This window comes from Ambystoma mexicanum, chromosome 3q (assembly GCF_040938575.1).
Source record: "Ambystoma mexicanum isolate Mex_15411 chromosome 3q, UKY_AmexF1_1, whole genome shotgun sequence".
NCBI classification, from domain to species: Eukaryota; Metazoa; Chordata; class Amphibia; order Caudata; family Ambystomatidae; genus Ambystoma; species Ambystoma mexicanum.
The window spans coordinates 49,446,949-49,462,519 of record NC_090926.1 but is presented as its reverse complement, the minus strand read 5'-3'; the positions used below and the strand labels follow the sequence as shown (position 1 = coordinate 49,462,519).

The 15,571-nt window shown below is 49.3% G+C and overlaps 1 protein-coding gene across 1 annotated transcript; it reads right to left on the bottom strand.

Moving 5' to 3' along the window:
* Positions 1 to 340: 340 nt before the first annotated feature.
* Positions 341 to 15,276, bottom strand: LGALS1 (galectin 1). Its single transcript, XM_069653048.1, has 4 exons — positions 14,917 to 15,276; positions 9,263 to 9,342; positions 8,534 to 8,705; positions 341 to 691 (listed from the first exon to the last, which is right to left on the bottom strand). The coding sequence occupies exons 1-4, from the start codon at positions 14,923 to 14,925 to the stop codon at positions 548 to 550; spliced, it is 405 nt and encodes a 134-aa protein (XP_069509149.1). The 5' UTR covers positions 14,926 to 15,276; the 3' UTR covers positions 341 to 547.
* Positions 15,277 to 15,571: the final 295 nt, after the last annotated feature.

The window sequence follows — 15,571 nt, the reverse complement described above, 5'->3', positions numbered from 1 at the left end:
GATCATCATGAGTCACATCTACATAGGGATGCCATTAACCAACCCTACTAAAAATCTCACCCCTCTGCATACACCTCTCAAGATCCAAACAACCATTCTGCCAAGCACAAACTGCACACACTAGTCTGCAACAGAACAAACCACATATTGCCACACAACAGCACATGACGGCAACCAGCACACTTCAGCTCAGTGAACAGTGTTAACCGAACTAATGCTGCCAACATCACAGCTCTCTTGCTCAGTCCTACTACCCAAACACACTATGTATCAGATCCGCCAGAGGACCACTCCAGTGTTAGTGTATGGTAAATCTTTTAGCAATCAAAATCACAAACGATTTGGATAGGTTGGTTTATTCAGAGAAAGCAACACTAAACAGGAGCCCATGATGACCAAGAGCAAGGCTTCAGGAGAAAGCTGGGCACCGATGGTCAGAAAGCAGCATCTCTGCCATGTTCTAGCACCCCAGTCAGTCCAAGCAGGAGACAACTATCCACAGGATATGTGATGAGGCGACGGGTGGGCTGACCAGGAGAAAAGGCAACTAGTCCAGTTTGAAAGACTGCATATGGAAGCCCTCCACAGACAGGAATTCCGCCACTTCTAGACCCAGCCGGTTTGGAAATTTCATCTCTTGACCATCTTCCAGCTTGATGGTCAGCTGCTCCTTGTCGAAATGTATGCAGATCTGAAAAAAGTGCAGGAGTGGAGAGGCAAAGAATTAGTGTACATCTCATGCTTGAAATAATTCCTGCTGATGGAAACTGTCTTAACATACCCCTTCCCCATCACAGCCTCTGGGCCCAATGGACCGACCTACTCCTTAATCCCACTACCTGTATTCTGCACCCCTCCTTGGCCTGGATCTATTGTTTGATGGACAAGCCACAGGTCGACAGTAGTCGAGGCATTTTATAGGAGGTGCATTTGGGGATCATGGCAGGGAAACAGTCGATAAGGGAGGAGTGACAAAACTAAACCAAAAAAATAGTCACAATTTACAAATACCATAATCACTGACATGATGCAGATTCTAAAAGATGCCACCACACATTACAACTATAGATGTGAGGTAGAGGTGAGGCCACTTTACCCCTCAGAAAGTAATTTCATCTGGATATAGACCACTCTACAGAAAAGCAGCAAGCAGAGGGTGGCAGTGAAAGACATCAGACCACACCCCCATCACTAGAACCAGCATGGCACCGAGAACAAGTCAACAAGAATATTGTCCTATGACTAGAGGGCATTGCCATGGGAGCCGGGATAGGACCATAATGGTGATGTCTGTAGAGTCCTTGGAAAAGTTATCATATACCAGGGAACGTTCTCCATGTGTGGCTGTTTGGATTAAATACACAGGATGAATCATCGCCTACTTTACAGTTCTAGATAGGCGAAAACAATTTTAAACAAATTCACTATAATGTGAACCTTACTGTCGGTCGCGAGTATTCCACATTTAATCAAAAACCGAGCAAGAGGAAAGCAGCAGCTTCTGGAACCATGCGACAGCTGGTGCATATAATGGACGATGGTTTAACACAAAAATGCTGTCCAAGTTCAATAAGATCAGACAATTCCAACCATCAATGCATGAATACAAGAAAGTACTGGCATCAGGGGAGGGGATTGATCAATAGAAGCTCATGCCAGAATACCAAATCCCCCTTGGAGAACCCCACCTCCCCATCATGGGATGTGGCATGCCAACAGCCATGCACTACTGCTGCAGCATGCCTCTACATAATGTTGTCAGACAGATTTACTGCCACACCTTCCCATCACAAATGTGTCCTTGCAAATTAGATTATATAGGGAAGCCAGCTGCAAAATAAGTCATAGAAGTTGCAAATTAAGTGATTCCAGCCCACATGTGAATACTCTCAGAAAAAACAGTACATGCTGATTATTGGGCCTGTACTGCAGAGTAAAGATGGAAACAAATAAAATAAGGGAAATATCCTTGCAAAGGTGGTCAGAAACTACTCTCCCAACGAGAGGATACACTGAAGGATATCTGACAAGTAAAAATATGTCCAAATATCTTACACATACAGAAACTTCAAACTACAAAAAGACCAACTCACGAGACTACTAGTTAGGACCAAAATACACAGTCAGGCTTTGACTCCTGACATGGTCTTCATGCCACCAGCCCCAATAGACACGATCTCCTAAAGTAAAAAGAATTTGCAAAAACGCTCATCTACAGGATGAAAGCAAAGCGTATTAAAATGAACTGAGCCAATTAGTAATTTGCTCAGAAGGAAATTAAGAATGTCAGAAGGATTAACCAATTGAAATCTGAACACCAACCAAAAATTCACTATAGAGTAAAAGATGGATGACAGTCAACATGCACACGATCTGCAGCAGCAGCCTATCATTTACAGGCAGGCACTGCTTGCCAACAGGCTAACAGTGTTAATATGAAGGGTGTGCACAAGCAACAATCTAATGTGATTTGCAATTACGCAGGAACAAAGATGTGATACTTACAAATCAATACAGACAACCCAAGAAAAATCTATATGGCCCAACTAAACTGAAGGATGAGGGACAGACCAAAGGAAAACCATCCCAGGAAGGAATTTTAGAGCTGGTCCGCAATTTGCTTTTACTTCCAGCCAATGGCATGGACACCACAAAAGCCACTTATTGTAACAGAGCAACAAGACTGAAGATCTTTCAAGTGAGCCTGTGGCAGTTGCCATAGAACTACAACCTGGCAGTTGCCATAGAACTACAACCTGCAACCAGAACAAGGTGAAGGTAAGATATGAAGCAGCGGCTTAATAAGTTGTAGGAGAGCCGAGGTTAAGGACACCTTGGCTCTTGAAAGGCTTTCAACTACTATGGGGAAATATTTAATAAGGGAGCAGGATCGGGAACTCCAGGGCATGATCCTCTTGTAAAAACCAAGAAAGTTAGCCATGAGGAGAACACCCAACGAGCCGCCTTGATCCCTGAACTGCTTGGTCTACTTTATTGCACACCCAAGCAAACACATCGTTTCAGTTTCAGACTCCAGAGGCCGAGTGATTTTGTGGCAGGAGAGAGATCACTGAAATATAACATAGCTGTTCCGTTGTAAACTTCCAGTAGAGGAAGCCACATGGTACGAACTAGCAATGTGTTCCTCGTGCACTGCAACTTGTGCAAGTAAAAGTCGGGGGGAGAGTGAAATGGAGCAGGAACACCCTCTGACCACATTACTGGAAAATCACAACCCAAACAGGCGTACACGAAAAACAAAGCGAAACATAAAATGTGGCTGCAAAGGGGACCAGCAAGGAATGGTCCCATTAGTCCACCAGGAGTAGGCAACGGTGGGGTAGAATTAATTGCAGGCAAAGAAAGCAGATCAAGACACGCAAGCGGAAAGTCTTTGGAGGATAGCTCAGGGGTAACGTGCTCGTCTTGGAAGCAAGACAGAGCAACATGTTCAATCCCCGGGTCCGCGCTTAGAAACAAATGGGTATTAAGTTATAAATTACCGATATCATAAAGGCAATGCCTCCATCGCAGCAACATTCCCGCAACATTCCCTGAACCGGTCGTTGGGCCTTAATCGCCAGGTGGGCTTGTGACATCACCAAATTTGGACACGGCCCTTAACATTGAATACGTTTCTGCCCTATTGGTAGAAAACATTTACTACAACTTGACAAACATGGTGGCTCCACCTATAAAGGACCCACATTCGCAAAGTTATCCTCACCAAACCCCATGGCTTGCTTAGAAAGCTAGAAAGGTTTGACCACAGTCATTCTGATCACTAGCACTGGGAGCAATGTTCCCTCCAATTATTTTTCTCCAGTGCAGAGATGGTTGGCTTTCGAGCACACATTCCATGTGCGCAACTGACTAACGAGTTGAACAACTCAGCATGCCTAGTTAGTGAGTTATCATCTGGAAAGAGTTTAAGGGAATTTCCCCTTGCAACCACTGCAATTCTTTACAAATACGTGTGAAGGTTGCATCTTAGTAGCACTTTTTCCAAAGATGTAGGCTAAAAGGAAAATTGACATGTGATTATAAGAGCTCAACCAGCCTAAGACTTAGGATCAGCCACACTACCTAGCAAATGTATTCCTGCACAGAGGAAAAGTAGTATGCACAAAAAAAAGCATTGAATCCTTTTAGTTGTGGCTATTCATTTGTCGAAACTGCTCATAGACAATGCAGGAAGTGTTTTAGGCTTCTGGAAAAAACATTAATCTGTATTGCAAAAAAAACATCACCTAATGTGGTTGGCAAAAAGAAAATATTTGATGGTAAAAAAGGCAAGAAAACTGCCTTTTAATGAATTAAGCCAGGAAAGCATGCTTTTCATAATGATAATTGCATCAGAATAACTTCACCACAGAAGTTCCTGTGCCTGTTTTCCACCCACATCACATTGTCCTGGTAACAGAGCTGTGACACTTCCAGTCTTACAGCCAAGAGACACACACAACCCATTTTTACTCACTAAAAACAGGAAAATGTGCCCACCAGAAATGGGAAATAATTAACACATAGGACCCTTCCCCTTGAGTATGCACAAATATCCATTTACATTTACAAATCAGTGACCAGCAGAACAGTGGCATAGGTAGGAACTAATACTATTGCTACCTGATCAAGAGGAATTTTAAAGGGGAGCAAACACCTAAAGTATCCTTTTTACACAGCGAGTAGCCAATATTGACAGCTGGGTCACACATTGTGGGTGATTGGTAAGGCACCTTGAGTAACAGAAGTACTGGTGTTTGAACATTATTCATATTACAACAAACAAAGTGAATGTATGTACGTCTGGTAACCTTTTGCAAGGGCCAAGGTAGGAAGAGTCAGGGCTGTCTGGCAATATCTAAATGCGACCTGGGCGGACGAAAGTCATAAAGGTATAATAGGATCAGAATAATAGGTGGGGAGGGAAGGTTGTTTGGCTAATGTGTGCAGACAGATCTCCGTTAGGTCTTCTATTCATGGAGCCACTGGTCGTACTTGCTAGTATGGTAATGTAGTGGAAATTATTTGACTGAATTTCTTTTGCTCTCTTTTGGACTAAAATGTGGGGTGAGACTCCATACAACACCCCCTCCCATTCCCTTACCCCACACAAGGTTCGACCAGAAAAACGATTAAAAAAATTAAGTTGAAAGTAAAAGGTCAAATGTTTAACCAAGTATGCCAATACCATAAATTGGCTAGTATATCAAGACTATGTAGTATAATTTAGCTTCATAGAGAAAACAAATATCAGGTAACTACTGTGGATTGTGCCTTATTAATTGAGAAGGTGGGAATTGTCTGATCTGCTAAAAAAAAATCTTCTGAGCAGCACTCGGAAGGAAGCTGGGCAAGTGCACAGGAACATTGCCTGGGAGTAGCACTGACAGATGGATCCGCACTATGCCACCCAGTTCCATCGCTCGCTGCTCCACACAGGCAAGGCGTCCAATTTGCTGCAAACATACAGTCTCTAGGGCCAACAGCAAGAGTGTGATCCACATGGTGCAGAACTGGAGACAGTCCGCATTTACCCCCGTGCCCCACAAAGCCCACATGGGCGACTACCATAAACGGACAAGGTAATTATCTGGTCCTCCATGAGACATGCACCTCACCAAAGGGCAGCAAAAACAGAAATGTTACTCGGAAATACATACGTTTCCCAAAGTCTCAAGAGTTTCCAACTATTATTAAAATACTTGAAAATGAGACGTGTGCTACCAAAACCAGTTCAGGTATAGCAAACTCATGGTCCGAGTGCCATATTGCTGCCCCGTAGCCCTGTCGTACATGCATACCCGTCTACACTGGTCGAAGCATAGACCTTCACTGGAGTTCCACGAGACAAGAGTTATTACAAGATCCAACGCAGCCAAACCACAGACGAGCCAGTTGCCTGCTACACACGGGCCTCTAGAAAGCCAGCAAGCCCCCACCTGCCCCACCCGCCCCCCCCCCCCCCTCACACGTACTGGTGCACTGCTGCTTAGCACAAAAGAGTTTACTGAAAGAAACTTGAATTGAAGTGACAACAACTGCCAGAGGTCGCAAGTCGGACTAAGCACCAGCTCAGCACGAGTGGAAAATCTGCCCAACCTTTTTTGCACTGGCAACCAAAAATTCGAAGGGAAGGTTATTCTCAAGGACCCCGCCTCCAACACCCAGAGAAACTAGTGGTGCAGACTGGGCAAGTTCAGATCGCTAGAATAACCGTCAATATAAAAATAGGCCAGCCATGAAGTGCCGTAGCAGAGTAATAGGTTTATCATTGTGTGCATGACAGCCTTGGAACGCCACTATAGCGCAAAGCAAGTTTATGAAACGCCAAGAGACCGTTTAGGTTGGGATGAAAATCTTGTCAACACGTAGGGGGGGGGGGGTAAGGAGTGACGAATTGAGAATATGGTGCCAGCAAAAAAAGAACCACCCAAGCCCTTGTACAGCTGGGCTAGTAAGGACATAGTACAGATTAGAATTTAGTTTAAAGCTGCCCCAGTGGATAATGGGAATATGAGCAGAAAGGGAGTCAAGGGGTGGGCTTTGATTTTGCTTGCATGCTGGCTCTTCAGTACTGCAAGAGTGGAGAATGCTCATTTGGACCTTCCACCCTGCCACGCACAGAGTGGAGAGCTTAGCAAAGCAAACTTGGACCAATTGAAATCAGAAAAAGGCGCCTAGACTCGAGACCAACTAAGGTGTGAAGTGGTGACAAAAAACCTGCCACAAGTTGCTTGGTACACAAGCCGAGTGCACAATATATTCGAAAAAGGGCAGCTAGGGTTATAAAGTTGTGAAGATATCCACAATTCTGTATAATACTTACCAACGAGGGGTTAAACGCATTTGTGTGAGATCGTTGAATGGTTGCTTAAATTGTTTCAAGAACGTACTTAATGTTATTTGGCCTGTACACTAGTATTGCCTTAGTTATCAGTCACACAGCACCGTTAGCAAACGGACATGCAGCCAACATTTTAAGCTTGCAAAAGCAGTCACACGTTGCTGCGTCAGCGCTCCTCTTCTGCCAGGTCCATGTGACCGAGATTTGCATAAAGCCCTGCAGAGCATATGCTCACAGTAGTAGACTCTGGCCTAGAAACCTTGTGCATCTGTGCACCCGCTGCATACTAGATCCTATCCTTGGGGGCAGGGGGTGAGGTGGCGGAGATTAAAGCCCCCACACACGGCTACAAGCAGGGCTTCAGGTGTGGGAAGAACTCGAGGGGGGCCCTCATTTTAGGTGTGGCCTAAAAAGTACACAGACCATAGTATGCTACGCAAACAAATATATCTGTATGCGCACCTTACTAGGGTTTGTGTGGTATGCAAGCTTTCATAGAAATATGAGACATTTAGGTTTATGAAAGATGGCTTGAAAAGTACACAATTCAATCCATCTTTTATTTGACGGTGGACAAAGCCTGAGGTGTCTTCCGTCGGCAAAGCTTTATAAAAAATGGCTTGAATAGTGTACTTTTCAAGCCATCTTTTATAAGTTTCAATATATGTCAAGGAATCCCCAGGTCCGCCAAGGGTTAAAGACAACCTGGTGAAACAAAGGGACAGTAACTTCCTCTGGTGACCGAACCCCCCCCCCCCCCCCCAATACTGTGGCTGGCACTTCTGTCCGCTTGCCTGACAGAATGACGGGCGCATCTGCCGTTGCAGCAATGTTTTGGTGGGATGGGGGCCGGCTCAGCCCCTTTTTATGCAGACTGCAGGGGCCTGACCCCGCCCGAGTACTGGCTACAAATAGCATCTAAGCAATCCCATGGGGTTTAGTCTGAAAAGCCACCCTCCCCCCTCCTCCCCCCCATGCTTCATTCAATTTAGCACACCTGGAGTAGTCCCCCGAGCAGCCACACTACACATTAGAAAAATATACTGCCCTCAACCTCATCTAGACGCCTTTAAGACGATATGCCTGGGAGCCCCTTTCCCCGAGAACGCACACAGCCAAATAACAGTTCTTTAGGAAGGGGCCCACTCGGCATGTCTGCAACCATGTTTTGCTCACTGTACCTTCCACAGAGAAATATTCATTTCCATTATCAGTCCTCTCACAGCCTTTAAGAATAACTCGTGAATGTATGTAATCGGATTCATGTACCACACATCACTGTACCGACATGCACTCAAATATCTAACCCCCCCTTCGCCCTGTCTGGATTATTCCGGGTAGAAATATCCCCATTTCACCCCCCCCCCCTTACAGCCCATAGTAATAGTTCGATATGCCGAGCAGGGCCACAATTACCCCTCAGCACCCCCACCCCAAAAGACAAGCCCGGGGACCCAGACCAAGTGGATTTAGGACAGTATAAAGCTTTCTATAACCGCAACCTGGATGCGGAGGCCATCTTCGTGTCAAAAAAGTAATGCTTGCGAACATTCCAGAGCGCTTGGGGAAGACAGGCCCCCACAACCAAGTTTTCCGCTATTCCGGGGGGCGGGACACCACAACTAGCAGCGGGGGGGGGGACCTAGCCCCGCCTAACGCCAGAGCGGAGCAGGTGGCAAGACCCACCTGGGTTTTCTGGCCTCGCTTGAAGGGGAAGGCGGTCTCGCGCTGCTCCTGGCCCCAGCCAACTGCGTCCTTGGAGTTGCAGACGATGGTGTTGACGTCCCCGTGGTGGTCGAATCGGGGGTTGAAGTGCAGTGCGATGGCAGAGCTGTCCTTTCCCAGGTTAATGGCAAAACTAAGAGAAAGAATAGTCAACTAAGAGGTTCACGTGCAGTGTTGGCCCATGCGTAAACATCAAATACGGTTATTAAAAAAAATGGACCTTGGCAATCACTCATTAACCCCAAAGGTGCTGAAGATTACCTTGAGCTCAAGAGGATGTTCTGGAGGCACTGCCTCGGGCGTCTCAAACCCCCCCACCCCCATTATAACTGATTAACTGTGCGATGGACCATAACCGCCATATGCCACCCACCGCTAGATAACATGGTGTCACTGCCTTTGCATCCTCCCTGCCAGGCAGACCAGACCCACCACAAGATATCCAAAACACCCTTTCCCCCACACACACCCCCCATTAGAGAACAGCCTCCCCACGATGTGCCTATCCCGTCGCTCACGGGAAACAAAATCGCCATTTTCTCCCTCACAGGGCTGCACATACACTGCCCCAAACTCACCGTTTCTCGAGCAATAGAAATCGCTAACACTCGCAGCACCTTAACCAGTCCCGTGCCCCGACGCCACCCCAAACCCTGCCCCATCTACTCCCCCTGCGCCTCCACAGCTCACCCCTTTGAGTCCTCTGGAACGTGGCCCTTAATATCGACGCATTTCCCAGGCTTCAGATTGAGGTTGCTCACCACCATACCCTGCGAGAGGAGACAGGTAAATGTGCTTAGCAATGAGTTGTAACCTAGCCCCTCCCTCCATTTCAGGGAGGGGACATATGCTACACCACTTTACATCCCCACTTGCATATTCAGAGGGGGGTTAGTGACGTAGCAAACCTACATGTCAGAATACAACATATGGCGGTCAGTTGCTTGCTCTTCGGTGCGGACACAAGACGGGTTGCACCATGCGAACATGCTGCACACAGCGGAGTTCTGCATGGAACAATTTCCTCATTTCAATTTGAGTCAGTTTAATGGTGCCCAGAACCTCCCAATTCCCACGCTCCCCCCACCCCCCCAAAGCCGTGCTGCAGGCCTGGTACTATTTTCCCCATCATGTTTCTTCAGACCACACACGAAGCAAGAAAACCCACAGAAGCCACGGGTGGGGCCACCTTCCTAAAGAATTATATAAACATAAAAAAAGCCTACAGACATGCGTTGCCAAAAAGCCAACTACGTAGCCCTTTAAGCTGAAACATTTTAAACTGCTGATGGTAACTGAAAAAGCAAGAAGTGTACAATGGCCACCGACTTAGTTGAAATGAAATTCGATATTGCATCAGAGAGCAAGAAAAAGCCCCCTAGGCACAAACAGCCAAGTCTGCCTGTACCCACCAGGGAGGGCCTGAAGACCCTACACTGCATCACCGACTGCACCCCATTCCTCCCACTCCAGAGGCGCTCACTTATCCACCCAAGTCCTCTGCAACCCTTCACCCTACCACATTCACCATAACAGGAACACTGGCTCCCCACACAGCATACTTCATAAGAAGAGGAGCTGAGCTTTCTGTAGCTAGGGACGGCGGTGTCCACCCACTGTTCTGCAGGACTGGGCCAAGGTTGCAGGGACGGTGAGAAATCCCGCGTGGTACCCCAGCATTATGGCAATAGATGTGGTTTAGCGCAACACGTCACATGGCGGCGACTTCAGTGCTAGCCTGGCGTCGTGCTGATCACCAGCCATAATGGGCAGTAGAGTGAAGGGCAGAAGCCATCCGAGCACTCCAATTAGTGTAGCCAAATTGTTCTGCCCAGCCCGCATAAGGATAAAGGTCAGCTGGCTAGCCAAGCAGAAAGGATGCTGTGAGAGGCCCCGCGTTGCACACGCCCAACTACACCAGTGTCGGTCTATAGCAATAGCCAGGACATCACACGCCTGGCAACGTAAGAACGCCTTACCGTTGGGGGAGGGAGATAAATCTTTGGCCCCACATTAGTGTACAGTCTGCAGCGTTAGTAAGTGGGGGGTTTGAATGGGAGGGGACAATAGGCTGGGTACAGCCAGCCAAGTGACATCACAAGTACTGCGTTTGCAGAGGGTGGTGTGTGCATGCAGGGAGGAGGGGGCATAAGTGGGGGATGCCCCACCTCAGTGTGAGGCTGGGCGCCCCCTCCCCTGCTTGCAACCAGGATCTGTTTCTTGGCCTGCCAGTCCTAAGATTGAGGGGGTGCAGGGGCAGGTTTAAACAAAGTTAGTTAGCTGAACTTCCAATAAAAGTTAAGGGTGCATGCCAGCACTCCCCCCACCCCATACCTGTTGCTGATTGCCCCAAAGGGTATAGAGCCGTGCCGAGTTATTGTCAAGGTCTTTTGGTTGCAGTTGACCAGAGAACCATTGTATTGTCTCCCAGCAGCCTCAAACCCTGCCCTCAAGAGTTTGGGCAAATGAACCATCAACTATTGGACCTTTGTGTGGCACCACCTAGGCCGACAGGAGATGCCAGGGGGGCGGGAGTGGTGCTCCACTACGTTACGTAACAGTTTCATAAGTTGCACTGAACATTCCCTTAAAACAGGAGTTTGTTTTTGGGGGGTGGGGGGTTGATTGTGTGTGGTAGGGGTAGCGGGTGCAGGCCAACTGAGAACATCTCCACTACTTTTCGTACACTTCGGCCACTGAACCATACCAATTAGTCTAAACAAATTCAAAATGGCAGAATTGCAGTGTTAAATTGGCACCCTGCATGCATAGGTTAGGCAATCACAGCGGGCGGGTGGACATTCGACGCCATTCTCTACCCAGCTTCACTGCCCCTAGCTACGCTGCCAGTCTACTGTCTCGCAGGCTATTCGAGAGCGAGAATGGGTGCCTCCCCACCGATACCAGCCTGCTGGTCTCCCCATGCGGTGGTCATGCACGGACGCTAGGTTGTTAAAGTGTCCCTGCTCAGGCCATGCAGACGGTTCGGCAGGTCGTTACTATGCCAGTACCCGCTGCCTTTTCTTCCACAGTACAAACACTTCATGCTGTGCCTGTGTTTCTTGACCCCCCACCCCTCCCGGTCTACTCCCGACTGGCCCCGATCCACGCGAAAGCAGCGTGAACCAGCTGGAGGGGGCGACGGGCTGCGCGGCTCCCGCCCCATGTCCGCCTTTAGTTTGAGAAGGCAATGGCAGCTGGGCCGACCTCCGCATATCCATCCGTGCGAGTGGGTGGCTGGGGATGCAGGTTACATAGCAACACCCATGGCCTTGCCAGTGGGCCAACCAACGCGATAGTGGCCCTGCCTTGCCCTTCTAGCCCAGGCTCGGCCAGCAACAAGGTGGGGTGGGGGGTGCTGGATTCAAAGCCTTTGTGAGGGCACCAAGAATGAGAACTCTAGACTTTTAAGTGCGTATGGGATATAGTGACGGGCAGTTTAACGCAATAGCAACACCACATTATACGCATGCTGTGATGACGTCATGAACCTAGGAGGGTCCGTCCTACAGGCCCAGATAAGAACGATCTGATGTTGAAGGGAAGTTAATGGAAGCGGGGCCAGCGCGTTCTCTTGGAAGAGCCGGGCCCGCCCATGAAAAAAGCCTGGCAAAGGAGCACAGTAGGGCAAGTTTCTGCCTGGGGGTTCACAGGCTAGGTGGTGCAGTAGGGTAAGTGGAGTGACGTTGCAGGCGCGCAACGACATTGAACTGGCCGGGCTTCACCCGCGCCCCCCCCCCCCAAATTGATTTGAGGGATGGGGCCAGTGCTTTAAGATTGGAAATCGACGGGGTGGCTTTAGTTAGGGGTGTGGCCTAAGGACACGCCCTCTAACGAGAGCCCCCCTCCATTAAGGAAGGTGGGGCTGCTGATAAAAGTTGGAGCACACTGGCATTACTACCTTCGATGCGCCCAACCCATCCTTTTAAACAAACGGGGGTGGGCGCACCAAAAGTTGTGACACCAGTGTGCCCCAGCTCACGCGCATCCCGTTCATTAAAGGAGCCTGCTTCTGGTGTCTGTACTCGAAACACAAATGGGAGCCGTGTACTCCAGCCCCCTCCGCCTGTTAAAAGTACATAGACTTCAGGCTGCCTGCAATGCAAGGTTACGCCTGCTGCTTGCCAGGGTCAGAACTACGGTTTAGAAAAGAAAAGGCAACGACAAACCAAAGTGCTGATACCTGCAGGCAGCTCGTGTAACCGTGGAGGCGCTACATGGTGGTGTCGGATAGCCAAGGCTAGTCAGGGGTGGGCCTAGACTTGGGAGCCTTTTCTGGCGACTGCCGGGGTTGGCCCCGGCCAACTTAAAGGCCTGCATGGGGCCTGTGTTCAGAGAGGGGAGAGAATAGTTTTCTAAAACCGGTGTTACTGGGTTAGTATAGAAACAAGCCTTCAAGCTGGTGGGGCTTCTCTCACCGCCAAACAAAAATGGAGCGCACACATCAGTCCCCCTCCCCACAGATGAAACAACAAGGTTTCCACATACGAGGGGGGAGGGGCGAGGGGGTGTGTGCACACTTGCTTATTGTTAGGCAGAGTGGCGAAGGAAGCCTTTTTGGCAACTAGCGGTGTGAAAGGGTGTTGCATGTTAGCATGCATGTGTGAATGCGTACCTCATGTACGAGGAGCGAACTGGTTTCATATATAAGCAAGCTACAGTGACTGGGGTGTTAATGAGTGAATGCGAGTGCGTGTGTAATGCTGGACGGAGGAACCGATTCTGGCGGGTAGAGGGTGGCTGGGAAGAGATGGACGGGTGGGGCAAGGAGTATAGGATTTATGGGCTCCCCACCAGACAACCCTTGCGGTACATCAGAGGGCAGGGGTGGATCCCCCCCAAGTTTGCACCAACCAGTTACCAAAGTGGCCCCGCCCATATCCAGAAATGTACACTCCCCTGCACTCCTGTATTTATTGGTCATTTGTTAGGGGCTTATACAATTAGCAAGATTGTATGCTGGTTCCGCGCAGTATTATGAGGGTGTGAAGGTGCGCACACGGAAGCACCCATTTACATGCACACTTTCTATCGGCTGAGCTATGGTTCATATTAGTTTTAGGGGCACGTTTCAATAATTGAGCCAAGTGGGCAGCCATTTGGCTACTGATGAACCCGTTAGCTTGACAGGTGCTACTTTGGGCTCCCCTAGCCAATCAATGCTGGACCCCCAGGAGCTGCTCTTAACTGCTGCTTGTCCAAGCTTAATTCCAATCCCTGCTGTCAGGAAGCGTGCAGCAGTGCTGGGGAAAAGTCCAGGGGAACCGGCAATCTGGGGTCCACAGTCTTTCCAGGCAGGAGAAAAAGGCGGGGCTGTTAGCCAGTCCACTACTCACCCAGAAGGGCGATTAGGGCCCGACCGGAGGAGCCCCCATGAGCCAAGCCAGTGGGAGTAAGGTCAAGCTAGCCAACGGGAGGTAGGTTATCCTGTAGTATAGTCAGCCAATCAAGGTCCCCCACTTATGGTATGGCCCGTCAAACTCGAGCACACCAGCAAAGTGGCCCATGCTACGATTTACCCCAAGCAAGTATGACACGAACTAAAAAAATACAGAACAAAGCGCCTCAAGCGCGACATGGATCCACTTGGTAGCCCGGCACTAGAGTGAGCAACCACACCCACTCCCTCCACTCACACTGCCAATACCACGCCGAGAAAACCGACCACACGCACACTGGAGACGCACGCACCAGACCACGAGTGCCTACAATGTCACATGCACCCCTTCTCCGCACACAGCCCGAAGCCCAGAGTAACACCCCACCCGCAATGGGTTAATTTGCCAAGCGCCTGACGTGGAACAGTGGGCGCAGGACCCGAGGCTCTACTTTCACAGCGCGCGGCGCGAGACTTGCCACCAATCGTTAAGGAAAGCATTGATCAAGGTATTGGACAGGGAATCAGAGTCTCAGGCACATGGGTGTAATTTTAAGGGGGCAGGGGTGTTTGTCGCACCCCCCTCCCCTCCCTTAAACTTTCATGGCACACCATTTTGTCCCCATTCATTTGGCTGGGGCACCTTTTCTTCAGATGTCATGTCCCCCCGAACATTTTCAGCAAAGTTACTCCACTGCTCAGTCGCAGGCGGTGCGAGAGGTGTGGCTCGTCCCGCCGCATACCTTCCTCTCGCCCTCCTCCACACTTCCCGTCTCCACTGTCCTGTTAGTTCTGCACACTTCACCTCAGCGTGAAAAGCAGCGCCCTCACTTGTTCTATCCCTGCCGTGCCTCTGTGGCATATTCTTACTTCTCGCCGGTCCCCCGGTCCCCGCCTCCCATCACGCCCACCCCTTGCTTCCCGAGAGCCGTTACCCAGCCGGATCCCGGCGCCTCCACCCGCTCACCTGTTCCATGGTCCCTTCTCTGAACGCAGCGGACAGCTCTGCTCCTTTCTCCACTCAGACAGACTGAGTCTGCTTTAGCCCATTTCAAGCTTAAATGCCTGGCAGGGGTTCCAGAAAAGTCACATGACCCCTAAACACGCGCAGCCAATCAGCGGAAAGGGTTTGGCAGAGAGCCCAGTTGGGGGAATTAGATGGAGAGAGGAGGTAGAAAACTTGGGGTTAAAAAAAAAGTGCTGGTCGCCAACCCAAATCCCCCCACCCTCCCTCACTCGTGGGTAGCTCAGAACAGGAACAGGTGTGGGCGAGGCGTGGCAATGGGGAGGCGTAACAGCAGAGGGGGAGTCAGCTGATGAGGACAATGGGGGCGGGGCAGGGGCACTGGTTCTTTAAAGTGGGAAATAGTTGGCAAATGCAATATGGCTGTTGAAGCAGAACAGATGGAAAAAAAACACAAAACCTCTGGAAAAGGAGACTGCTGAATACAACGCCAGAGGAAGGGACATGGCTTGCCAGCAGGCACCCTGACATCTCATGTCGGGCGATTGGAGTCCCACAAGTTCTGTTTCTTTCAGTGTCTTTTGGCAGATGGAACCCACTTTGTTCGTTTTTCTTCCACTGTTTTCTGATACTTGTAGCACTGCGCGTATAAGCTGAC